The 27,387-nt window shown below is 41.0% G+C and overlaps 1 protein-coding gene across 1 annotated transcript in view; it reads right to left on the reverse strand.

Annotated features, from left to right (window-relative positions):
• Positions 1-24,395: 24,395 nt before the first annotated feature.
• The window catches only part of LOC127003742 (phosrestin-2-like), a 115,666-nt gene continuing 112,674 nt past the window's right edge, over positions 24,396-27,387 (reverse strand). Inside the window, exon 7 of the mRNA XM_050870724.1 lies at positions 24,396-26,219. Within this exon, the coding sequence (XP_050726681.1) occupies positions 25,986-26,219 (234 nt within the window). The 3' untranslated portion in view covers positions 24,396-25,985. The remainder of the gene's footprint in view (positions 26,220-27,387) is intronic.

Genomic DNA, 27,387 nt, shown 5'->3' on the forward strand with positions numbered 1-27,387 from the left:
CGGTGGCGAGATATCGCAGAGTCAACGCCACTTTCAGCTCCGCTGTGACCGCACGGCTCCTCTCAGTCCTGTTGCCAATCACGTGTCGCACCAAGTCAGTGACGAACAACAGGCCAGCACGATCCACCCTGTACCTCTTCTTGAACTCGGTGTCATCGTACTCGTTAAAGATGTCCCTTCTCGGGCGAAAATTCCTTGGTCGGTGCTGGCGGGGTTGTTCACGGGCTGCCATGTTTACAGTCAGACGCTTGGGACCTTCCTTGGGAGCGCTTGGGAGACCCCGCACGGCCTCCCAAGGCGGCGAGCGAGATAGGCAGAGTTCCAAGGCTTGGGAGCTTTCGTGAAACATGCCCAAGGTTTCTCGCACGCTTGGGACTTCTTGAGCACACTTCCAAGGACTTGGGAACTTTGATGAAACCCACCCCAGGGCTTCTCACGCACAGGATTTGACGTCAGCAGCAGTATGATAGAGAGCAGGTGGAGAATATAAAGAAAACGAAATATTTCATGGGATACTGAAACATTTTCAGTTTTCGTGTGTGTGTGTGTGTGTGTGTGTGTGTGTGTGTGTGTGTGTGTGTGTGTGTGTGTGTGTGTGTGTACGTGTGTGTGTGCGTGTGTGTGCGTGTGCGTGTGCGTGTGCGTGGTAGCGCTCCGGTAAATGTGAGAGATACTGCAGTCGTGGCTGGTAAGGTTCATGAATCCGGCCCCAGTCTGCAATATATAGAGCCAGTATGGTCCGAACATTCTCTCTCTCTCTCTCTCTCTCTCTCTCTCTCTCTCTCTCCTTTCACACACACACACACACACACACACACACACACACACACACACACACACACACACTGTATCCGAGTTCTCATGATCGAGTTAGTTCGGCCAAATAAGAGTTTACATAAATTTGTGTTGCAATTATCCATTATGCAAGACGATGATAAGGAGGAAGACGAGGAGGAGGATGAGGAGGAGGAGAAGAGGGAGGAGGAGGAGGAGGAGAGGGAGGAGGAGGAGTACAAAGCAGTACAAAGGAAAAGCAGACAGCTACAGACCTCTTGGTCATAACTTGGGCTGTTTGTTCTTGCTACCATCTACTCTAATCTACGAGTCAGAAACACCAGTCCCTCCAGCCGAAACTGGCAAGAAAAGGAAGAATACCATGTAGTATAGAAAAACTACAATGGAATTTTATATGGATAGCAGGAAGATCATACACGACAACTAAGCTAACACTACTTCCTGTTAGACCGGAGCAAAATAGCGGATGTTCGGGTTAGCTTCTAAATATTTGTCAAGTTGGTTTTTCAACGTGCAAATAGTTTCGCTTTCGACGACGTTTTGAGGCAGACCATTCCATACATTGATGACACGGTTAAAGAAGTGTGTGCTTGGATTCATTTGAGTTGAAACGCTTCCTCGTTATTTTGTATCCATTGTTTCTTGTTACGTTTGATTAAGAGACTGTAAAATAATCATGAATATTAACGTTGCCGAATCCCTTAAACATTTTAAACACTTCGATAAGGTCACCTCTTAGCCTGCGCTTTGATAAGCTGAACAAGTTCAGTTCTTTAAGTCTGTCTACGTACGGTGTATTTCGCAGTCAAGAGATCATTTTAGTAGCTCGACGCTGCACCCTCTCGAGTTTATCTATATCTTTTCTGTAAAAGGGAGACCAAAACTGAACGCAATACTCAAGATGTGGGCAAACTAACGAATTGTAGTGTCGATATTACTTTTCCTGGTTTATGTTCAAATGTAGGACCAATAAATCCGATCAGTTTGTTGGTAGTTTTTACTACTTCTGTGCAATATTGACTCGGTTTAAGATCGTTCGAAATTATTACTCCAAGATCTTTTTCTTTGCTGGCTTCAGAGTTGCACTCCGTTAATTTGATAATGAATACGGTCGTTATTGATTCCGATATGCATAACCTTGCACTTTTCAATATTGAAATTCATTTGCCTTGTTCGTGTCCAACTACTTAAACGTTCGAGATCAGCTTGAAAGTGTTCTGTATCCATTGTCGTAGTGATTCTGCTGGCTATTTTTGTGTCGTCTGCAAATTTCGATATTTTACACGATAGCCCCTCGTCAATGTCATTTACGTACACTAAAAACAGAACAGGTGACAGGTCCAAACACCAACCGCTGTGGAACACCGCTTTTGACATCTCGCCAGTCAGATGATGTACCGTTCATAACAACTCTGTTTACGGTCGGTAAGTCAGTCTTTGAGCCACTTATGGATATTACCAGTTAAACCGTGAGCTTGCAATTTACTAAGGAGGCGGTTGTGAAGGATTTTGTCAAATGTTTTCTGAAAGTTCAAATATATAATGTCTACTGATTGACTTTCACCGTATACATTAAGATGAAGTTAAAGAAAAAGAGGAGGTTAGTCAAACAAGAACGATTGTTTCGAAAACCATGTTGCGAATCTTTAATTAGTCAGTTATCTTCAGAAAAAAACTTTACCATTTTTTCGCGAATGATCGTCTCCAAAATTTTGCACACGTTTGACGTTAGACTGATCGGTCGATAATTACTCGATAATTACCTGGGTGTGACTTGTCGCCTTTTTTTAAAGATAGGGGTTACGTTACCGAGTTTCCATTCAAGTGGTACTTTTCCTGTGTTTAGCGACTTTGAGAATATGCTCAAGAGGGGCTTGCTGATCTGATATTTTGCCTCTTTGAGAATCCGCGGGGACATTTTATCTGAGCCGGGCGTTTTGTTTATTTAAATATTATCGATAATTTGTACTATATCACTTTCTACAATGTCGCTAATACTACTCAAGGATGTGTTATCAATATAACTTGGAGCTTCCGGTTGCCTATTGGATAAGATTTCTTCTGTAAAAACTGAGGCAAAAAAGTCATTCAGTATATTAGTGATTTCTTTATCATCATTTGTGGATTCGCCATTTACTATTAGGAGGAGAGGGAGGAAGAGGAGGAGGAGGAGGAGGAGGAACACAAAGAAAGAACAAACAACAGCAGACCTAGTTGGTCTAGTTGGTATGCTGCCTGGCTTCTACTCGGAAGGCTCGGGTTCGATTCCCGGCACTCAGTGGTGTTCATTACGGAAACAACACCAGATCTGATGGTCCTTATGAGGCTGTTTGTGACAAGCTACACTAACTATCTAATAAAAGGTGGAAGATGAAGGACAGCAAAGGCGAAGGCTCTTCCCCACACCCCATCCCTCCAGCCAAAGCTGGCAGGAAAGGAAAAACACCCATGCAGCATGGAAAAACTGCATGGAAATGATGTAGGAAAGAACTACCATTAATGCTACCACTAACCGGGCGATAAAAACGGACAGGGACACTAGTAATCGAAAGAACTTAACGTTATTACGACAATGAGAAATATCTTAGTTGCTAGTTGTATTCAAAATACTCGTCTAATCTATTCTTGAAGGCCGTAACTGTTGTACTATCAACGACATCACAGGCTTCGTGCGATGAGAATCTTTTACCGCTTTTCTTGAAATTGTGATTTCTTCTTGTTCTATTTGATTAATCAATTGTAAAGTAATCTTCCGCATTAATATCACTGAATCCTTTAAACATATTAAAACTTCTATTAGATCGCCTCGCATTCTTCGTTTGATAAGCTGAATAAATTTACTTCTTTAAGCCTTTGTTCATAAGAAAAAATTCTCAACCTTGGAATAATTTTTGTTACTCTCCGTTGAATTCGTTCTAACTTTTCTACGTCTTTTCTGTAATAGGGAGACCAAAACTGTACACAGTACTCTAGATGGGGTCGAACCAGCGAATTATAGTTTTTTTCCGATTTATTTTTAAAGACTCGTCCGATGAAGCCAACCAATTTGTTTGTGGTTTTAACTACCTCTGAACAATGCTGACTGGGCTTTCAGTCGCTTGATAGAGTGATTCCAAGATCCTTTTCTTTACTTACTGCAGAAAGTTGTTGGCCATTCATTACGTACTGTACGCTATTGTTATTTTTTCCGATGTGTAACACTTTACATTTGTCAATGTTAAATTTCATTTGCCATTGATTGGCCCAACGTGCAAGTCGATCTAGGTCTGACTGTAATGCTTCTTCGTCGAGGAGGAGGAGGAGGAGGAGGAATACATAGAACGAGGGTGTTGGAGGGGCAGGGGAATCAGTACACAAAGTCGCCAGATATATTAGGTAACAACGTGACATTCATATTCCAGGCGTCACCGGGATAACGGCTGAATGTCACTCATCCTTTCCACTGGCTGTCTCTCTCCCCGCTCTCCGCGCTCGCCCCCACACAGTCCGTACCCCAATGACCCAGTTGCTATTTCGGTATGCTCGATATATATTATGCGACACTGGTTACTCATATTTAGTTATTCCTAGTCCTATTCTTATTCTTATTATTTTTGTTATTTTCTTATTTTTATTCTTTTTGTTATTATCAATATTATAGTAGACGAATGCTGGCTGTAATGAGCTATTTTGAGCCCCCACTAATTAACCCTACACCTCTGCCATTAATTAACTGCAGCTTCAAACATTACTACTACTTCTACTACTACGACATATAAAAGATACGTCCACCCATGTTTATTTTTCCCGGCATATAATCATGGAGGGCTCCATAAATTGGAGGTCATTAGCTCCAACTCTGTTCGCTAAAGACTGTAGCATCCAACCATATCACTATTACTAGTTAGCACTAAATCTAAACATAACAGCTCATCTATTGCGTCTAGATCCCCCTTTCCTTCCCTACTCATGTCACTACCGACCCACCCTAATGTCACTCTCCACCACTGTGGCCTCATAGTCCATTTTGCAAATGGTGGTGGCTTTTGGGCTAGTGTCTGGTGCCCCTGAGACATTGGATGGCCGACCTGAGCAGGGAGAACGAGAGGCGACACCTCATCCAGGCGACAACGTGGCTCCTTGGCTCCTTCTACTACTAGCCTACTACTACTACTACTACTACTACTGTTAATAATAATACTGCTGTTGTTGCAATAAATAGTCACCGCTGCATTTCCTTTTCAATCTATATGCATGTATGCGCTCTCTCTCTCTCTCTCTCTCTCTCTCTCTCTCTCTCTCTCTCTCTCTCTCCTTTTAATTTTGTTGGTGGTTAGGCTGTTAGGTGACGTGGTGTGTAAGTGCATGGTGAGTTTCACTGGTCACCTGGTTACTAGCCGGGCAAGTGAGACGTTATTTGTTTTATTTGATTCTGAACTTACCGAAACAAAGGAAAAATATGCATTCTTAGTATAACTTTTCCTCAAATGTAGGCCGTCTGGTTTCTTGTAACTTCCGTATGTCCTTCTTTATCCAGTAATAAATTTAAAAAAAAAATGTAAATAATGAGAGGAATACAAAGAAACAAAAACAATAATAAGAAAAAGAGAAAAAATAGAATTAAACAAGGGAAGAAAGAAGCCACACAAGAGAAAAACACAGAAAACATATTAATGTTCAGAAAAACACTGACAAATGTAAACACACACACACCCGAAAAAAAAAATAGATAAATAAACAAATAAAAAAATAAAAAATAAAGTTAAATAAAAATTACTCCGACACAGATTTAGATACGTAGTGAGAAGATACACGACAAAACCATAAAAATGAAATAAAAAAACATTGATAAAGATAAAATACTCAAAAAAGTCATGGACGAAAAAAAAAAGACCAGAAATAAGCAAATATAAGCATGATAAGACGAACACTATAGCACCATACTTCTCTCTCTCTCTCTCTCTCTCTCTCTCTCTCTCTCTCTCTCTCTCTCTCTCTCTCTCTCTCTCTCTCTCTCTCCTTAATCTTATCACCCATCCAATACCCTCACCACCTTCATCTTTACTCATAACGCGACCTATCCGTCTCCTTGCCCTCTTCACAAACATTAATCCTTCCCATTCATACATTTCCTAATTCCATTCACCTATTTTCAGTATATCTCAATTTTCATGGAACCGGATCTCCTATTCACTTGTCTGTTCATCATTCTTCCTACCTACCTGCTTACCAGTCTACTAACTAATCTATCAACCTATCTGTACGAGCGTATGTGCCGGGCTGTATTACCTCTGCGGCGTATATATTTCCCTTGAGAAATATGGGAAGATCAGAAAAGGAGGAAACGTAATTGAAGAAGAGCTGTTGAGTTTCAGGGAGGGAAATCATATTATTCGAGCTATAACCTAATCCTCTCATAATTTAGCTGGAAGAGGAAGGGAGGGTGAAGGGTGGGCTGGGGTCGTGTATGTTTATCAAAGGATTTTTTGGGGAGGTTGGGGGAGGGCGGGAAGCGTTTGGGGTATTGAATCTGCAGCTTTCTTTTTTGGGTGTGTGCGTGCGTGAGCGCGCTCAGTGTGACGTGCTAATGATTTTTTGGCTGATATTCTTTGAGGGTGCTTTTTATCCCTCATTTGTTGTTAGTTTCATCTTGTAGTTGTTGGGGTGGTGGTGGTGGTTAAGGTGGTGGTGATGGTGGTGGAGGAGTTGCTGGTGCAGCTCAACTTAGAAATGCTGACAACCACCTCCATCCTCATCACTACAAATTGCAATCTCTTGAGAATTCGTTACAGAAAACAATAATTTTATAGCTCACGTCTGCTTTAAATATAGGAACGAAAAATGTACCATATAAAATATATATAGCCTACTATTTCGAGCTAACACTCATTATATTAAATAATTTTGATAAGACAATGAAACACACACACACACACACACACACACACACACACACACACACACACACACATATATATCTATATATATATATATATATATATATATATATATATATATATATATATATATATATATATATATATATATATATATATTATATATATATATATATATATATATATATATATATATATATATATATATATATATATATATATATATATATATATATATATATATATATATATATATATATATATATATATATATATATGTATATATATGTATATGATATACATCCAAATAATGTTTTCTGTATAAAACACTCTTAACTTGGGGAACCTGTTAAAATTTTTTGATTGTCATAAGATTTTGCATGCTTAATATTGGCATCATTACGCAAAATAATAGCATACCCCATTCTAAAGTTTCACATTTTTTTTTTTATCACGCATAATGTACAGGAGCGATAGGACAGGATACAGAAATTAGATTGTGATCGGAGGAGCCCAACGGAGAGAACAGTTTGACAGAGTAAGCAGAAGGGTTAGAAAGGAAGAGGTCTAGTATGTTGGGCTGTCTCCAAGACGGTTGGGAATACGTGTAGGGTGCTGAAGCAACTGCTCTATATCATTGAGGATAGCAAAGTAGTAGGCTTGTTTACCAGGCTGGTCAGTGAAAGAGGATGAAAGCCAAAGCTGGTGGTGAATATATATATATATATATATATATATATATATATATATATATATATATATATATATATATATATATATATATATATATATATGTATATATATATATATATATATATATATATATATATATATATATATATATATATATATATATATATATATATATATATATATATATATATATATATATACCTTTCATATTTTGCAAGGAATTTAACAAAAACTATAGTAAAATAATTAGTAACCAGCCAACACTTAATTAACTTAAGCAACACAGAAAAACGATTGTGAGAAGATGAACAGAACCAGTGACATCTCAAGTAATGGACGGCGGACTCTTGATTTTGCGGCGCCCTTGTCATTAAGCCACGAATTTTGGAAAATCAACCGCTTTGGTGCGAATCACCATAACTCCCTTATTTCTGGGGCTACATAAATGTTTTTGATATCAATCGACGGCAATATGAAAGGGCTATATTTTTAATAAGCGATCGGGCTCACCAACCGGATCTAAAGGGTATAGAATCGAATAAATTCGCAAAAAACGACTCTGGAAAAAAACTTTTTCAGTTCCCAACTCTGAAACCCATTCATTTTTAGAGAATTTAAAAAAACGTATTTAACAAATACTTTAGCCCTACCAATGTGCTTTCCAACATGATGCATAACATTTCCCTACTCCCAGTAGTTTTGTCGCTAGAGCTCGAAACGTAAACCCTTTTGAGAGCGATTTTCACGAACTCCAGACATTTTGCCGTTTTTGTCTAGTGAGGCATTGCTATTGCCTCTCGAAGGCTGTAATTTGGCATGTAGCCCCTCTTGGCAGTTTAGTTTGACCGGCTCAAAGGATTTTATAATAGCTCTATTCCAAGTTTGTCGTCGAGCCGTCACAAAATAGCCTGTTTTTCGGCCCTTTTGCCGCGACTTGGACACGTCCTAGTTTTTTGCTTATAACTTTTTATTTATTTATTAAGTGCTTTCCAATTTGCTTTTCGGATTTTTAATCTGTACTTATAGAGCTTTCATTTGCCACCAAGCACGCCTTCCTACCTTCAGTAGTTTTTGCTCGAGCTTGACCAGAAGTCGCGACGAAAATTTGCCGAATCTGACTCATTTCACGCGCCGCGACGAAAAACCTTCCTGACGCCACAACAATTAATATATCAGCATAAAAATTCATACAAGAACACTTCAATATGTTGTCTATCTTGTATTAAAATCATTTTAAGATATCTATATAAAAAGTTACTATTTTTACATAATCATTTCATTATATAAATCAACCTATATTAAGCGCCTTATAATACATATTATTATTTTTATTTTATTTAGTATTCAACCCTATTTCTTCCCATTTATGAATAATACATTTTATTTGCTTTCTTTTGATACCAAATATGTTTGTATATATATATGTATGTATATATATATATATATATATATATATATATATATATATATATATATATATATATATATATATATATATATATATTTGGTATCAAAAGAAAGAAATTCTCAAAAAATGAGTGTGTTTCAGGGTTGGGAACTCAGAAATAGTTTTTTTTCAGAGTCGTTTTTTTGCGAATTTATTCGAATGTTTACCCTTTCGAGTCGGTTTTTGAGCCCGGTCGCTTATTACAAAATATAGCCCTTTCATTTTGCCGTCGATGGACACCAAAAACATTTCTGGTCAGCATCGGAATAGTTCAAGAAACCCAATCTTTGACGCGTAGTGGGTATAATTTCCGTAAGAGTATATCGTCGCCCAATCTTTGTGGTGCAGGGCGAGGCACGACACATGTTCGGGGATGGTAGATGGATGGAGCAAGCTTAGGGAAAGAAGACTGAGAGGAGAGCCAGCTGGAGTAGGCTACGGAAGGGGCGTGTAAAGGAATGTGTTACGGGCGGAACAAGTAAAGGAAAAAAAAATCGCCACACAACAAACTTTTCGACGCAACATGATGCTACTCTATTAATGAAGGGACTTTCCAAACTCCGTGAAGGTGGGCAGCACTATTCCTGTTACTCTGATTGGGGCTGACAGAAAGACAACAACTCTACTTTATATTAATAAAAGAGCTATGAGGCAGATTATCAGGACGCCGTTTTATTTTATGTATATTCTTTTTAATGAAAACATAAGAGAAGAAAACATCGCTCACCTTGTTCTCGTTTCATGTAAACATGTAAACTCGAGTTTCTCCTTGCCGCCCTTGCATCAAGTTGATTCATAAGTGGTACAATCTTGGTTCCAGTTATATGTGATCCATACGAATGAATTAACTAATCACATGTTTCACCTGAGTCAGCTGAGTTTCTTGTGGAAATAAATCTAGAATAAATGCAATTTCCTTGTTTCAGTTATGCAGAAATAACTGATATTGTTTGTTCGGAACGCTGGCGAGAGGGCAGCTACGTGCTACCAAACTGGCAGTCACTGCATCCATCAAGACACTGATTTATGTCGGAAAGCGGCTGGCAGTGATGAGGGTACGAACTCTTGAAATCAGCACCTTTTCTTAACGTAATATTTAGTGACGACACTATTTCCAAAGCTATTTCTAAAGAACTGAGAAAGGTGTAACGTCTTATCAATGCCGATCGAGATGACAGAAATTACACGTCCAAAACAGTGAGGTCGCCAGCAAGTGTAATGGTGTGAGAATATTTGTGGAGAAAAGGAAAGTGGTAGCTAGTATTCTTTTATATATAATGTGAAAATCATGCACCTTTGTATGTGATGTATCAAAAAGTCATATGCTTTCATTGCAGGAGGTCTGATAACGCTTACATCCCCCTGGATAATGGCAGTTATTTATGCGCCGAATAGCTGTCTCTGACCTTCCTATAATTATTCTTCCTTTTTTATTATTTATTTCTTAACCAACTATAAAGCTCTCAAGACTCTTTAACCATTCTGTGTTTGGCTTGGTAGGGCCCAATATACAGTGCAGAAAGTAATGGCAGTAGAAAAGTAAGGAAGAGCGTCGCCAGGAAGAGGGCGGGAGAGCACGGGATAGATATACTTTACTGTTTACATCACACATAAAAAGGCACAAAATGAAAGACAGACTGAGGCCAAAGCCAAAGTAAAGTGTAGCGTTAGGTTGCGTCAGAGTTTATTGTTTACAACGATTTATTTTTTTCTATCTTTTTTTTTTTGCGGTGACTAACAAAGTAAAGACAGAAGTATGTGCTGAGGGCGGGTCAAGTATGTTAGGGATGAGGATAGAGCGGAGTTATTATATCAACAATTAACAGTTATACAATCAAAGTGTGGTCCAGGCCTGACTCATCCTAAATATTTAGGTATCAAAATTTTAAAGACGTCATTGAAGACTGAAAGTAAATGAATAAATATATAAATACGTATGATGAGAAAATAACACCATCCCTCCCAAAATTGACCTCTCTTTCGGCCACCTCTTTTGATTCTTTTTTTAGGAGCAGCGAGTAGCGGGCTTTGTTTTTATTATTGTTTCCTTTTTTTGTGTGCCCTTGAGCTGTCTCCTTTGTTGTAAAAAAAAAAAAAAAAAGACAAACACCACCGCTATCACCACCAAAAACGTTCCTCTTGACAGAGTACCCGCCACCATGACCATCTAACCACCACCAGAATACCAACACCACGAGCAGACATTCCTCGAAACAAATTTTTCACCATCCCTCGCCCACACAAGGCAGACGACACAGTAGCAACAGGGGACGAGGCCTCACAAAGGTATCAGAGCAGAAGACCCTACAGAGCCGGACCACGAGGGAGGCGTGATTGTGTGCGGGGTGGAACAAAGCCAATGAATCCCCTGAGCTTCTTCCTCACCTCTCCCACCTTCCTCCTTCTTCATACTTCCACAAACAACCACCGCCTACACGTCCGCCTCTCTCACCCTCCTAAGCTATACACCACAACCCAAATGTGTGGCATACGGACTTGAATAGACGTGTCAGATAACAAGGTCTACAGAAAGTTAGGGTAACCATGATTAGGAAGTACAGGAGGCACGGAAGTGAAGGCCAGACACTGGAATCGAACAGAGGAAAGATGGTGGAGGGTCGGTGATAATGTAATAAGACGAATGAGGCGACCGGGCGCTCCTGGAGATGTGATACGTCTGCGATGCTACAAAGGGTGAAAGATGGGATACCTCTCATCGAATGTTATTTTTTTTTGTGTGTGTGTGTGTGTGTGAAGGGGGGGGGGGGGGATTTTAGGTTGAATTATAGATACAAACACAAAACAAGAAACTCCCCGCCCATAATTCGATCTACCTAGTTGCTATACCAAGTTTACTTTATAGCGTCTTCCATTTAGCGTAACCCGTTTCTGGGTCGTGATCTGTAGAGTCCCTTGATAGACAGAGTCCCGACAACCTAAGATTTGGACGCCATTATTGGCTCTGTTTTCCCCGCGCATATCAAACGCTAGCACACGCTCTCTGTATTTGTTTTACAGCCATACGGGTCGTCCACTGAAACTGAGCACACTTGTGTCAGACCTGCACACCTTCCCCTAACAGCCATCAGGGAGCCAGCAGCCAGGAGCTCTGGGAAAATAAATAAGAGAAGTAATGGTGGGTTGGCGACACCTGTTGGTGTAGACACAAACTGTCTCTTATTTATTTTCCCAGAGCTCGTTGGCTGCTGGGTCCCTGCTGGCTGTTAGGGGGAAATTTTGGAAAGTTTCCTTTAGTCGGCGCAACATCTGTGGTCATATGCCGGAGAGAGACAGAAGGGGAAGGAATTATAGAAGGGAACAGATCCCAGGAGACGGGACACAACCCCCGATTAATACTTGGTACCCATTCACTGCTGGGTGGACAGAGGCGTAGGGTATCGGAAAAGCCGCCCAAATTTTTCCACTCCGCCCGGGAATCGAACCCGGGCTCTCTTGGTTGTGAGCCGAGTGTGCTAACCACTGCACCACGAGGCCCCCGCTGTTAGGGGAAGGTGTGCAGGTCTGACACAAGTGTGCTCAGTTTCAATGAAACAAATACAGAAATACAAAAGAGAGCGTGTGCTAGCGTTTGAAAAGCGCGGCGAAAACAGGGCCAATAATGGCGTCCAAATCTTAGGTTGTCGGGACTCTCTCAATCAAGGGACTCTACAGATCACGACCCAGAAACGGGTTACGCTAAATGGAAGACGCTATTAATTAAGCTAGATTCCTGAATCTAGCGCCTAGGCAGGTTGGCAAGGCTGCAGCTGATTGGCTGTATCGTTCTCGCAGACACTCATTTCGGACCAAATCGTGCTTGCTCGAGTGAGACATGCTTCTATATTATATGCCATAGCTCAACTCATATACGAGATAGCCAGTTTTGGATGACACCATCAGACTCAGCAGTGACTGTAGAATCAAGATGTATTTTTAACCTCGAAAAAACAAAAACAAAAAAAGAAAATGGTATTACGATGAGTTGACCTGTGAAGATGTTAAAAAAAATGTTTATAACATGTTTTACTTATGCTCGCTATTTTCAACAGTTGTCATTGACTGCAGAAATATATTATTACATTACGTAGGAAAAACTCTCGTGAACACGATAGTGTGATCAGAATGCAGGTAAGTTCCACATATTGAAAAGACAGTTATTTATAGTAACATGTCACTCACCGCAACCATTACAGCGCGCGCGACACGCTGCATGATGGTTGGTGGTGGTGGGGGGGGGGGGGCATGGGTTGGGGGGACGGGGCAGCAGCAACACTGCGGGAGCCTTCCAGAACAATCACATTGCGCTTCCCTTAAAAGAAGGTTGGTTTCAAAATATGGCTACTGTTTTGTTGTTTGAATACATAATGTAAATCAAAAGATATCAAACTATTATATTTATATCATATGGAAGTGATCTCCAAGAAATAAAATGCAGAAAAGAGGTAAAGTTTTTCATTTTTATTATATGCCGTGGTGAAGGCGATCATGTCTGAGGATGCCAACACAACTCGTCGCTCTGTGTTCCGATATAGAAGTCAAGCGCGAAATATTATTATGAGTGTCTATCACTACTTCACCAGACGGCGGGGAGCTGATTCTAGCGAAGATGTATTTGAGAAGACTTCCATGGCTACTAATGTGCCCATTAACACGCTGAAAGGTATCAAGAGACAAGCATCTGAGTGCGGAAATGAACCCTTCTCTTCACCTGTGCAATGTAGGAAGAGACTGAGAGTTAGGGGTAACCTTGACAACTTTGACAAAGAATGCATCCGCAAGGAAACTGTCCTTCTATGAAAGAGAACTGCCAACGTTAGATGCTCTGCTGCAAAGAGTGAAACAAGGCCCAGTGAAGTTTGGAAGTGGAAAAACAACACTGTGGAAAGTTGTGGAAAAAAAAATGGGATTTCGCCATAAGAAAGTGACAAGCGGAAGGGCTATTTTAATGGAGCGAGAGGATATAGTGGTGGCACGAACTAAGTACCTGAGATTGATAGAAAAAAAAAAAAAAAAAAAAAACAGAAAATGTAGCCCCACCAAACGACGAGCAGAAGTGTTCCTTGATGAAACATGGAACAACCAGAATGAATGTGTTGGGAAATGTTGGACAGTGGCTAATGGAGCAGTTGGACCCAAACTTAAAACTGGTAAAGGCTCTACGTTCATTGCGCTACATGCAGGAAGTGAGCAAGGTTTTGTTCAGGGTGCCCTATATTTGTTTAGGTCAAAGAATGGGGCCAAAAGGTGAATACCATGATTCAATGGATCATAATAAATTTAAAAAGTGGTTTCAAGAACAACTGCTGCCAAATATAAAAGAAAGATCTTTCATCATATTATACAATGCGTCATACAACAGCAAAATTGAAAATAAGGCTCCAACCTACTGCAAAAAAAGAATGGAATAGTAGAATGGCTTTTTGCTAACAATATACCACATAACCCATCAGTCACTAAATCCAAACTCTTGCAGATTGGCTAAACGACATAAAGAAAAACAAAGATACGAGATAGACGAAATAGCTCGAGCAAATGGTCATGAAGTTCTACGGCTGCCACCATACTATTGTGAATTTAACCCAATAGAACTCATATGGGCACAAATCAAGGAATATGTTAGAAAAAAAAGTCTCTAAAAGTTGTTAAATACCTAACGAGAGAGGCAATTGATAAAGTTACTGAAGATTGGAGAAAGTGCACTGACCATGTTAAGAGAGTAGAGGAAGCCTATAGGAGTCAGGATGTTGCTAGAGAACATTTATTAGAAAGTTTTGTTGTATGTATTGACGATGAGGAAACTGACGATGAATTTATGTAACATGCCATTATCTTCTGAGTAAAATCATAAGGAATAGAGGAAGCTATATGCAGGAGTAGGCTACAGTTATTGCTACATAACATGTTATTTAAAATACAATGTATATCTTTATCCTTACTCGTTTTTTTTTTATTTGACAATACTCGCGTATTCTGCTATGATGATGAATCCTATGATGAAATTGTTACTTTGCTGTTCCTTCTTTGTAAATAAATAAGGACACACTAAGTATTCTATCCTCTTGAACACCTTTTATGTGTGAAAGTATCGCTGCAAATAACCAAAACGGAGCAATGAATTCCTTAAGGTAAGTGTTCAAGAGCACGAAAATACATATCACTGACAATACCACTTACATGTGATAATCTGATATTCTGTGAAAAGGAAATGTGCCACCAACACACCAATAGAGAGGGAGATCAGCAGTTGTTCAGTGTTTACCTTCACTCTGTCTCCACACCCATAGTGTCGCGCCGCCGTGATGGTTGCGGCGAGTGACATGTTGCTATTAATAACTGTGTTTTCAATATGTGGAGCTTTATCTGCATTCTGATTCCACTATCGTTTTCACGAGTTTTTCCTACGTAATGTAATAATATATTTCTACAGTCAATGACAGCTGTTGAAAATAGCGAGCATAAGTAAAACATGTTATAAACAATTTTTTTTTACATCTTCACACTTCAACTCATCGTGATACCATTTTCTTTTTTGTTTTGTCGAGTTTTTACTATACATCTTGATTCTACAGTCACTGCTGAGTCTGATGGTGTCAACCAAAACTGGCTATCTCGTATATGAGTTGAGCTATGGCATATAATATAAAAACATGTCTCACTCGTGCATGCGCCGCGTTCAGGAGGACGCAAGTTCAATCCCCGCCCGGTGCCACCAAGCTGGGATTTTTCACCCGCCGCCGAGTGGCTTAAAACTACCCACATGCTGTCCAGAAGACCACCTACCAGCCCGGACTCTAGATTCTAGGATTAAAGATAAGCTCCGGGAGGGCAGCATGAGCCAATGCAAGATGGCGCCACTATAAACACTTGCCTGCGCCAGAACGGGCTAGGCAGACCATCAGGCCCCACCGGGAAGAAGCCTTGGACCGACCATCAGGCCCCACCGGGAAGAAGCCAACCGGCGCAATAGGCCGCGATGTAAAAAAAAAAAAAAAATCCAAGATGTGGTCTGACATAAGCGACTGCGAGAGAGCGGTGCAGCCAATCAGCTGCAACCTTACCAACCTGCCTGGGCGCCAGGTTATGTGTCTTGTCTGTGGTCTGCTTGTCTGTCTGTCTCACTGTCTGTTATCCATTTGTCTCTGTCCGTCTCACTGACTTTTTGCTTCCTTCCTTCAATAAAATGCCAGTTAGACTTCTCTCTCTCTCTCTCTCTCTCTCTCTCTCTCTCTCTCTCTCTCTCTCTCTCTCTCTCTCTCTCTCTTTCTCTCGCTCGCTCGCTCTTATAGCCCTACAAGAAATAATAATATATAAGCGTAGGTCGTACCGGAAGAGCAAGTTGCAGCGGTGGCGTGAGTTGATGTGCGGCAATTGCTTGGCTTAGGGAAAGATATGACAATTTGCAACGCTTGTGAGTGCATACAAAGACTTCACAAAGCTTCTTAGAGAAAGAGAGAGAGAGAGAGAGAGAGAGAGAGAGAGAGAGAGAGAGAGAGAGAGAGAGAGAGAGAGAGAGAGAGAGAGAGACCTCATAAGTAGGTCTGGGTGCGAGAGGGATTTAGGGGTCTTAGTGAGCTCTGATCTCCGTCCAAGGGCACAATGCATTCAAGCTAGAAATCGAGCTAATAGGGTACTGGGATTTATTTCAAGGAGCGTAAGCAACAGAAGCCCCGAAGTCTTCCTCAAACTATATTTAGCATTAGTTAGACCTCATCTTGACTATGCGGTTCAGTTCTGGTCACCCTACTATAGAATGGATATCAAATGTTAGAATCGGTGCAGAGGAGGATGACTAAGATGATTCAGGGGTGAGAAACTTGCCATACGAGGAAAGACTCAAACAGTTAAACTTGCATTCTCTAGAAAGGCGAAGGGTGCGTGGAGACATGATCGAGGTTTATAAATGGATGAAGGGCTTTAATAAGGGAGACATTCATAAGGTTTTGTTGGTAAGAGAACCGGGTAGGACACGAAGTAACGGGTTTAAACTGGATAAATTCAGATTCAACAGGGACATAGGCAAAAATTGGTTTACTAACAGGGTGGTGGATGAGTGGAATAGGCTTAGCAGTCATGTGGTGAGTGCCAATACAATTGTCACATTCAAAAATAGACTAGATAAATTCATGGACAGCGATATTAGGTGGGGTTAGATACACGGGAGCTTAGGGTCAAAGGAGCTGCCTCGTACAGGCCTGCCGGCCTCTTGCAGACTCCTGCGTTCTTATGTTCTTATGTTCTTATGAGAGAGAGAGAGAGAGAGAGAGAGTAGTGGTTGCTATGGAGAACATTAGTATTGCTTCATTTTTACTGGTAATAGTATAAAGGTAAATTTGAATATGCATTAATGAGTATAATTGGATAGGATCGAACTCCAGGAAGAACAAACGCACACACACAAAAATGAGATTTGAGAATCCTTTAACATGGCAACACAATATTTCGTCCCTACCTTCCCCCTCTGGACACCTATACCTTCTTACCACCGTTCCTCTTCACACACCTGTCTGCCAGTTATTGTTCAGCCCTCCTTCCCTCCATTTCACTTTTCCGTTCCTCTTCACCCTGCGTCCTTCCGCCTTCATTAGTGGGACATAATGGTCAGGTATCTCTTTAGGAGTTTGCCTCACGTAATTTTAACGGGTTGAACATTATGGAAGTACTATTTTTTTCTCCTTCCGCACTGAAAAAAAAAAAAAAAAAAGAGCCTATTCCTTTAACTTATGTCGGAATTTTTCTTTCATTTTCTTGGGAATTAGTACAACTTACTTTAATGAAAACGACTCCTGGGAATCGTTTTCTCTTCCCTTTTTACATAGACGTGTCAACGATAATTTCAAGTAGAATTTGTTCTACTACAACTTTTCTTGTAGCGAGAGATTTAAGACCAATACTTTTCTCATCCCTTACCACGCACGATTTTGCTTAACCTGTATGCTAAATTACAGAAACCATTTCATCACGTCTATCGAAAACAAAGTTAAAACTATTTAATCACAATATGGTGGATCAGCGAAAAAGACCAAGACTTGCTGAATCTGTCATTTAGTCGTGTGTGTGTGTGTTGAAAGGTGCTGCAGTCACTAATGGATGAAGCAGCGGTCTCCACCAACCCTCCTTATGTGCGTGACCTTTGCCGCTTCTCCATCGTTCTATGACTCAATATCAAATGTTCCAAAGTGATTGTTAGTGAGGAAAACTGTACACCATGTCATTATTTTCAGCTTTCATATATACAAGCTCGTTAGTGGTAGTAAGAGAAAAGCAAACACCATTTACTTTTTCTCCTTATTTTCTTTCAATGGACCTCAGAGTAAAGGTCAAAGCAATTAGGGGCGGAAATCATTAAGGTAAAGTGTATCAATTGGCCACCAAGGCTTTGCTCGTGCGGTGGCGGCGCGTGGAGTTGCCAGCACCAGCCATATTGGTGTGAGCCCCCTCTCCACGCCCTGCTCTCTCTCTCTCTCTCTCTCTCTCTCTCTCTCCTAACTGGTCTTCCAAACTTTCAGGGAGCGGCGAAAGTAATCTAATTACTCCCGAGGTATTTTGTAGGCGAGTCAACATGCCACTGAAACTAACGAAAAAACACGAAAAAAGGCCAGCTGAAGAAGAAAACAAACCAAGTATCAGAAGGGAAAATGAAAAGAAAACAGTAGATGGCTCGGTGGCGCGCACACACACACACACACACACACACACACAGGATAATGATGTACAATAAGAAAACTAAGAACAACGAAACAACGATCAGCACATATAAAGGGGCCATAAGAAACTGGTAAATATATAACCCATCTTTGGATGATGAAAATAAAACAGAGACAGCTGCAGCATCATGCAGCAAACTGAGATAACCCTCTGAAAGAGGTACCACGGGAACCTTTGGAAAACACGAGGTGGGATCTTTACTTTCCTGCTTGCAGAATGTACTCCCATCTCATACGGAGTCAATGAACGATGGAGAAGTAGTAAAGGTCATTCACATCAGCAGGATTGTAGGAGACCTCTGCCTTTCCAGCTCAATGACTTCAATTTTTGCATGTATCCTTAGCATATATTACAAACCAAATGTTTTAGTCATTCAAAGAGACAGGAAAGTGCTGAAGAACTTAGAAGTTTCTATATAAATGATCAGTATATTTCAAATCAATACAAATACCGTACAAAAAATATGGATTCACCTCCCCCCTAAAAATGGTAAATCTCAAGTAGGCAAACTAATTATGAGGTTACGTGAGGCGTATACGTATAACATCATGAACTTTAATTTCTTCCATCACTTCGATAAAACACTTGAATGCTCGGCGGGCTATTTTGGACAAAGTTTTAACTATATATATATATATATATATATATATATATATATATATATATATATATATATATATATATATATATATATATATATACTTGCTTGGCTTTGGTCGTCAGTGTGCATTCTGGAGAGAGAGAGAGAGAGAGAGAGAGAGAGAGAGAGAGAGAGAGAGAGAGAGAGAGAGAGAGAATAGCCTATTTTTCTTAAATGCATAATAATAACTTAGTATTCGTAAATGCAAAGTAATAGCCTAGTTTCATAAATGCAAACGAATCGCTTAGTATTGTTAAATGCAAAATAATAGCTTTGTATTCCAATTCCATTCATAATAGCCTACTATAAAAAAAAAAAAGTTTCCTAAATGCGTCGGCTGGCATGGTCGATGACGTCATTGCATAACATTGTCAAGCGAGAGTTAAATGGTGGTATCATTATATATTTTTAGACCATATCAGAATATTTGTGCACGTTATCAATGTTTTCTTCGTATTTTCTTAACGAGGACGTTGCAGGAATGAATACAACATTTATTCAAATGCATAATAGCGTTGTAAACAACTTTAGCTGTCCCTGACTAAATTTGAACGAAGTGTAAAGAGATATTTTCGTCCGCGAATTAAAAATTGTTATCAGTGTGCACAACTGACAAATTCATATCTAATAAATTATGGAGAGTGTATATGTAGTGACATATCTGAACATTAGCCTCTTTCCATGCGGTGTATATATTTTAAAGTCGAGGCCGGTGAACGAAACTCAGTGGACAGTGTGGCATCATTTGTGTCCCACGATTGTACGTGGGTAGTTTGACCTCCTCTTTTAGGAAGTAGTTTTTAGTCATAGAATAGTCACTCATTTTATAAGTATCCAACTTCAGTAAAATGTAAAACGCATTTTAAACCAACAATTTATTTTTTATTTTTAATAACTACATATCAAGCACCTCGGTAGTTGACTTTTTTTTATTGGTGAAGGTTTGCATTTCTTGAGCGCAGTAAGGATATTTCCCTTGTATTATATTTGCCCATGACAAATCTATTTAATAGCAGGGAAGAATCACGGTAAGAATTTTAAGACCGACGGTGTATAATGAGGCATTAGGCTACCCGACGCACTGACAGAGCGAGGTGACGGCATCGCTTCACCGTGGCTGGCTGGGAATCATGAGGTGAGTCACACACATTTCGCAGAAACACATGGACAAATCAACAAGTTATGCTATTAATTAAGCACTTTACAGCATCATCTGGCAACAGACGTCAAATGCAAAATATCAGATACCAACAGAGGAGACAGGTATATATGGCCGTTCTAAACTTAATTAATAGCCTACATAAATAACGAGATACCGGGCCTGGTTTCGGAAACTGTTCGGGTTGGGGTTCAGTTCCCGTTACCCACGCACTGGCTGGTTGGCGCTGCTGGCCTCGCCGATAAATAAATACGACCATTAAATCACTCGTAATAATCACCACCCAGTAAAGTAGCAAGGTATATTAGAAGCATCACCAGCACCAGGACCACCACCACAACCAGCGACACCCCCCTGCCATCACCACCACCCTTCACCCACAGAGCACCAAAATTATAAACTTACTTTTTGTCGTCCATCGTCTAGACGCCGCTGCCTCCTGTAGATGAGTCCCGAGTGGTGTGTGTGTGCGTGTCTTATGAACTCGTCTGATGCTTTTCGCGGCACAGAACACAATGTACACAGAGTAAAGGGAAGATGTAGGTGTTTCACGGCTCCCTTCCTTCACCACCGCGGCGTTGAGTGTGATGCAACTTGCCAGATGTCGTATTCAGCCCCTTATGTTTGCCGATTTCCGACCCAATAACTGCCTCCTCCACCCCAATAACTGGCTTCATATATAGTTATCGTTAAAATGGTTAATCATAGGTGTTTCTTGGCGTTAGTTATGCGTCAGAAACCGGTAAATACGATGCTTTGAGTGGTCATTGGTGTGAAGAGATCAGTCCCGCCCAACGTTGCCAGATTGTCGTACTCTGTCTTTAATGTTTGCTGATTTCCGCCCCAATAACTGCCTCCTCGCCCCCAATAGCTGGTTTCATATATACTTATCGTTAAAATGGTTAATTATTGGTGATTTTTGGGAATAGTTATGGGTCAGAAACCGGTATATACGAGGCTCTGAGTACGATAATCTGGCATCGTTGGTCCTGCCAGGCGCCGCTGCTCGCTGCTCCTCGTGGTACGGATGATTTTCCTTCCCTGAGTTTACTATTAAAGTATTTGTAAATTAGCTCATTTATATTTTCTTTTTCATCATATTTGTTGCAGATTTTGTACAGGTTTACGCCCCTTTCAGCTTTATTATTCATCTCGACATTTCGATGTGTTGATAAGAGAAAACGGTTTACGGTCATTTCGCCCACACGTCAATTCGCCCACAAGACTTTCCTGAAATATAGCCTTATGTATTATAGTTTGTAATTGGGTTGTGGCGGCTAGGCTAGAGAGACATTCATACATGGAACAGAGGCACTGAACACACTCATCTGAGCAGCCTCCCATCTTGCCAGAAACTAATTATGGCCATGACCAGTCACAAAACATAGGTAAATGAACCACGAACTCCCAATTGTACGCGCAGAACAAGTGAGAGGTAAATGAACCACCAGTAACCTTGGGCGAAATGACTTCATAATGTTGGCGAAATGACTCCATAGTGTGGGCGAACTGAGCGGTGGGCGATATTACTCCATGGTGTGGCGAAATGGCATGTGGGCTTGAAATGACCGGATACCGAGAAAACGGAGGAGTGACAGGAAATGGATGCCTGTGCTTCCTAGTGTAGGTATAGAACAGGAATTTACATATCAAGAAATTCAATAAATTCACACTACAATCTTACTCGCGTGCTTACTATTGCTTATGGCACCACTTGGAATTAAATACACGCAAATACGTTGAATACTCAGACGTTATCGGGCATTGCATCTCTTGTATTCTTGTCTGCCTACATCATTAATTAATTAAAGCGGTTCATGTCACGTCGTAACGAATTTAATAATATTCTAGTGTTGTCCCTGCCAAAGGAAATTTTCAACTATGTTCATAATAAGTTACTTCAATAGTTTATCAACAAAAAAATCATATAGTTATAAATTGCTCATGCGGCTACTCATCAGAGAGAGAGAGAGAGAGAGAGAGAGAGAGAGAGAGAGAGAGAGGTTGAAAGTGTCAGCGTAAAAACACAAAATAAATGCCAGCCACATGTCATTATTAAAATCTCACACTCTGGAAAGACGGAGAGCGAGCAGCTGGAGTGGAGGCCTCACCGATACATAAATTTTGCCCTTAAATCATTCACCTGGAAAATAATGAGGGTACACTTGTATCATCACCACCATCAGGACCACCACCAATATCACCACCCTTGCACCCATCCTCATTGAGCCCGTGTTCCTGATTATTTTCAACAGTCGAATGGGTAAGAATCACACTCATGATATTCATCGGAAGTAACTTCTATTGTACAGTCGCGATATGAAGTGATGTCGCCGTGTACGTTTATTTTCGATCACGCAAGCATCGTTATATATTTTCAAGAGTACCATTATTTTCCTGCATCTTCATCATAACTTAACTAAATATATTTTACAAGCTAGAAAAAAAATAGAAAAGAAATATTCAATGATGTCTTACGAAGACTTGTCGAAATATTTTGACACAAAGTGTTTTCGTTCACCAAGGAAAAAGTCAAACGAAGTCCAATTATCGACATATTACTCAAACAGAAAGTAAAATTATCTTTTCATGATCATTGTTGACAACACTAAATCTAACATATGCACAATATATAAGACATGCATAATTAGTCGATATCCTAAACTAGGATGGCGTAATTTATTTAATTTATACTCTCGTTTGATGAGGACGTCATCGCCCGCGCACCATACCTATTATTCAGCCCTGACTCACTCTTTGCCTTTCGTGGTCAACATAACGATAACAAAAGCTTTCCGTGGACTTCTAATGCATGATAGTGATCAAGGGAAGATGCCCACAGCCTATAACTACCGAGGGATAGTCGGAGATGGAAAAATAAGAATATATAGCTTCATAATAAACGTGCTTTGTAACTCGCTCTTTGCCGCCGATCGCAAACATCATTGCCTTTCTTGGTCAACATAACGATGACAAAAGCTTCATGTAGACTTCTAATGCTTGGAGGTGATCAGTGGAACATGTCCACAGCTTATAAGTGCCATAGAATAATCGAGGAAGGTGGGGAAATAAGAATATATGGCTTTGAAATGGAGGTGGTGGTCGGGCGGGTAATCGCAGCATTGCCAAATATTAGGCTATGGTCGAGTGTTCGTGGAGGCGTCCGGAATTTTAATAGTTCAGATATGGCAATCCTACCTATGAAAGCATTCTTCATTCATCATCGTTACTGAGCAATGTTACTATATATTTCAGTGGCCATGCTTATGATAAGAAGCCATCATAGTGAATAAAAGGTGTTTAATGTGAAACCTTATTATTTGATCGTTTCTTAATCAATAAAACGCAAAGTAATGCCAGTAACTGTCCATTCCCTTCGTGTCATACTGTGCGTGTGTATTAATAACTGCAGAAGACAGTTCATGGAATGACCAAGAATATATATATATATATATATATATATATATATATATATATATATATATATATATATATATATATATATATATATATATATATATAGCCTAAATCTGAACAACGTATAACAACTGTTTTGCAAAGATAAGCACACGAGGTGAGCTAAATCATTTCAGTACTTAAGTATTTCAGTACTGAAGACAACACATGACATTCACAGTCGCATTTTTTAAAACAAATGAATGTATAATTGTAATTCAGGTACTACTATGTTATTTTACCGTGTTTTACATCACAACGTATTATAGATTATCATTAAAAGGGAACATTATAACATAAATAATAAATACACATCACTTCCGTTACCTTCAAATGCTCCCGTACGAAACATTTTGAGAGCGGCGACATCACTTCATATCGCGACTGTACCTTCAGTCAACTGGAGTTCCAGTTTAGGTGTTAGGACCTCAGCAGGCACGAGAGGACGCTACTGAAAATAATTAATTTGCTCCAGCAGTCCGCCAAGTCGTGCCACGAAGGACAACTACAGGACGCATCCACCTGCATATGACACAAGAAGATCTGCATGAAGGGAAGAAACACACACACACACACACACACACACACACACACACACACAGAGTAGGTCAATAAAACTTCCGGTAACTGGCATACTTTTTTTGAAGCAGAAACCCAAAACATTGAAGTTTTTTTTTCAAGGGCTTACTCATACACAGCTTTGATTTACTGAATACTGAAATCAACTTATCAATAAATAAAATATATGTAAGGGTACTTTCCTACACAAATCCATTGCTTTTATTACCGTAGGTTTTGATTTTTTAGTAAATCTATAAAGTTTGATAGCGTCATCGACTCTAATACTGTACGGGGCGTCTCCTCGTGGAACTGCTTGGGCGTCCACGAGGAGGAGGAGGAGGAGAGGAACAGCGGGAAGAGGCGGCTGGGAGATGAAGGGTGGAGGAAGAGGGTAAGCCATGCGCTAGGCGGCGGCGGCGACTTTTCCCTTTGACCGTGTACAAAAAAAACGAGTCTCGAGCACCAAGGCGAGCGAGGCTCGTGGCTGCTGGTGAAGCCTCAGCCTCCGTCCACCTCTTCTGGTGTCTAGTGAAGCCTCGAATATGACGAGCACGAGGTCGCTAAGAGGCCGCATCACGCCCGCGACGGCGACCTGTTCCCGAGGGCTACATATACGCAGGTGTGTGAATATATATCATTTATGTGAGTAGATAAATACCTTGTTGTTCTCTATATATAATATATTATTATAGAGGTTCAAGTATTTTCAACAGGCACTTTTACTGGGAGCTGAATATAAATCTATATCCATCTTTTATTTATCATTTTCTCTGTTCAGAATCCCACTGGCTATGGAAACCAACGGCGCTGTGGGCAAGGCATCGTCCCTGTAGCTTCACTCAGGCGCCTCGCGAAGCAAAATAAAGACCCGCAACACACGGCAGCACATGCTGAGGACGCTGTTGCAGTCCAGGTCGCTCGCTGTGTTGCGGGCTGGGAGCACCCACGAGAGGAAGGAGTAAGGGAGTTTGGAAGGTTCACGGCCTGTACTGAGGGCTGAGGACCTCTGAGTGGAGGGTTCCACCATTTAGCGCCTCACCCTGGCTGTAGGACTCTCCATTAGGGCAAGAGCTTACAGGATAGTGTTGGTCTGGAGGCGAGTAAGTAGTTACGAACCGTGACATGGCTGCAGGTGCCTGAGATCAGAGTATGACAGCGGGGACTAACCTTCCGAGTTGTATTCACCTGAATATTGTAAAGGGGTCTAATTTCATCATTATTTTTGTTCTTTAAAGAACCTTTCAGGTAGATGATTATTAACCTTTTGTGTAATTCCTCGTGACCAGATGCTTACAACCAACTAATTTTGTATTTGCCTGAATAACGTTTTGTTCTCAACTCGTCCCATTTATGATTTTTTTTTCAGATGGCTACCTACTTTTACATGATTCCTGTATATTCATGTGGATAAATATTTTTCAATACCCCAACTTATATCACTGGAATTGAAAAAAATAAACACCTTGCTGGTTGGCTCACACTGCTGAACCGTAACACCCTGACTCCCACTTGAGGCTGCTGCCACGCCCCCCCCACCGCCCCCCCCCAACATCACCACCACTACACCTGCAGAGGCGGGGCGTGGTGCGGCAGGGCAGGGCGGGGCGGGGCGGGGCGGGGCAGGGCGGGGAGGGGCGATAAGACAGATGAGGCTCAGCAGGCGGAGTTCACGAGACGCCCGCGTTCCTGCCCCTGGATCTGGACGGCGGAGCGGAACTGTTCAGGGTCAAGACAGGTCCGTCCCCCGTCAGAGCAGCGTCCGGAGTCCTCACTGGTAGAGCGGGAGGGCGGTGAGCGGCGGGCCTTGGCCATCTCGCGACGGCCGTTCCTCGAGGTCAGGTCAAACATGGACTGGGAGGTAGTAATCTGGACCCCATCTGTTGCTTCCTGCGTGAGAGAGAGGGCAGGCAGCGGTCAGGGGCTGGCAGGAGAGGCAGACGGCATGCCACACACACCACACCAAAGGGCTGCAACGTGTTATATACAGATCGGCTACGAGTGCTGTGCTACAGCTAAATGTCTATACACAGTAATAATAATGACGATAATAAAAACAATGATAATAATAATAATAATAATAATAATAATAATAATAATAATAATAATAATAACACCATTGATAACAACACCAGGGTACTATACATCCTTCTGTAAGCCAGTGGTGCAAATGCAGTGCAGGAGTGAAAGTGAGGGGAAGGGGGCGCTGCTGGAAGGGATGTGAGAGGAGACCGGAGAGGCGAAAAACAGGACGAGAAGGATAGAGACTGATAGGGAAGGTGTAAGCGAGAGTGAGTGAGAGGCGCTTCTCCTATACGGTGCTTCACCACAACAGGGGATTAGTAGGTAGGGCGGGAGTGTATGGGAGGGAAGGCCAAGGGTGAAACGCTTCTCAGGGGCACGGCAGCCTCGAGTTCCCTTTGGGAATTTCCGAGTTGGCTTTGGTTTTGACAGCTACTTAACCTTTGCGTCAGGTAGCGGAGAAGGTAGAGGGAGTATATGGGACAGGAGAGATTACAATGTCGGGAAGGAAGGCGGAATGGTTGGAAATTGAGGAGTAGTAGTAGTAGTAGTAATAGTAGTAGTAGTAGTAATTAATTTCATACTTGCCGGCCCTGACATCGCCTGAACCACTCCTCCCTTATTCCCTCTATTGGTCCTGAACTCGGTTGTAACGAAAAAATGATGTCGTCAATATGACATTATAAGGTTCATATTTCCTAGTCACTCACAAATACATACAACTTCATCTTTTATTTCAGTTAGTTAGAGAAAAAACTATGACTTAGATCGCGTTTGGCATAGAAAATAGTTTTGTACAACGAAACGGGAGAAAGCAATGAAAAGTGAATCCAATTTGCAGTGCAGTGGAATACAACAGAACAAAACAAATCCATAGCAACCCTACACACAACAGACTGCAGCATGCTCTCAGTTTCCCGCAACCGTAGAGAACACTTCCGTCCACCTGAACACGACGCACCACAGCATGATAGTCACATCCAAGGTAAAGAGAAGGGGTATTACTCTTTTTGCCTTGGTCACACCCAGACCCACA

Source organism: Eriocheir sinensis, chromosome 26 (assembly GCF_024679095.1).
Source record: "Eriocheir sinensis breed Jianghai 21 chromosome 26, ASM2467909v1, whole genome shotgun sequence".
Classification (NCBI taxonomy): domain Eukaryota; kingdom Metazoa; phylum Arthropoda; class Malacostraca; order Decapoda; family Varunidae; genus Eriocheir; species Eriocheir sinensis.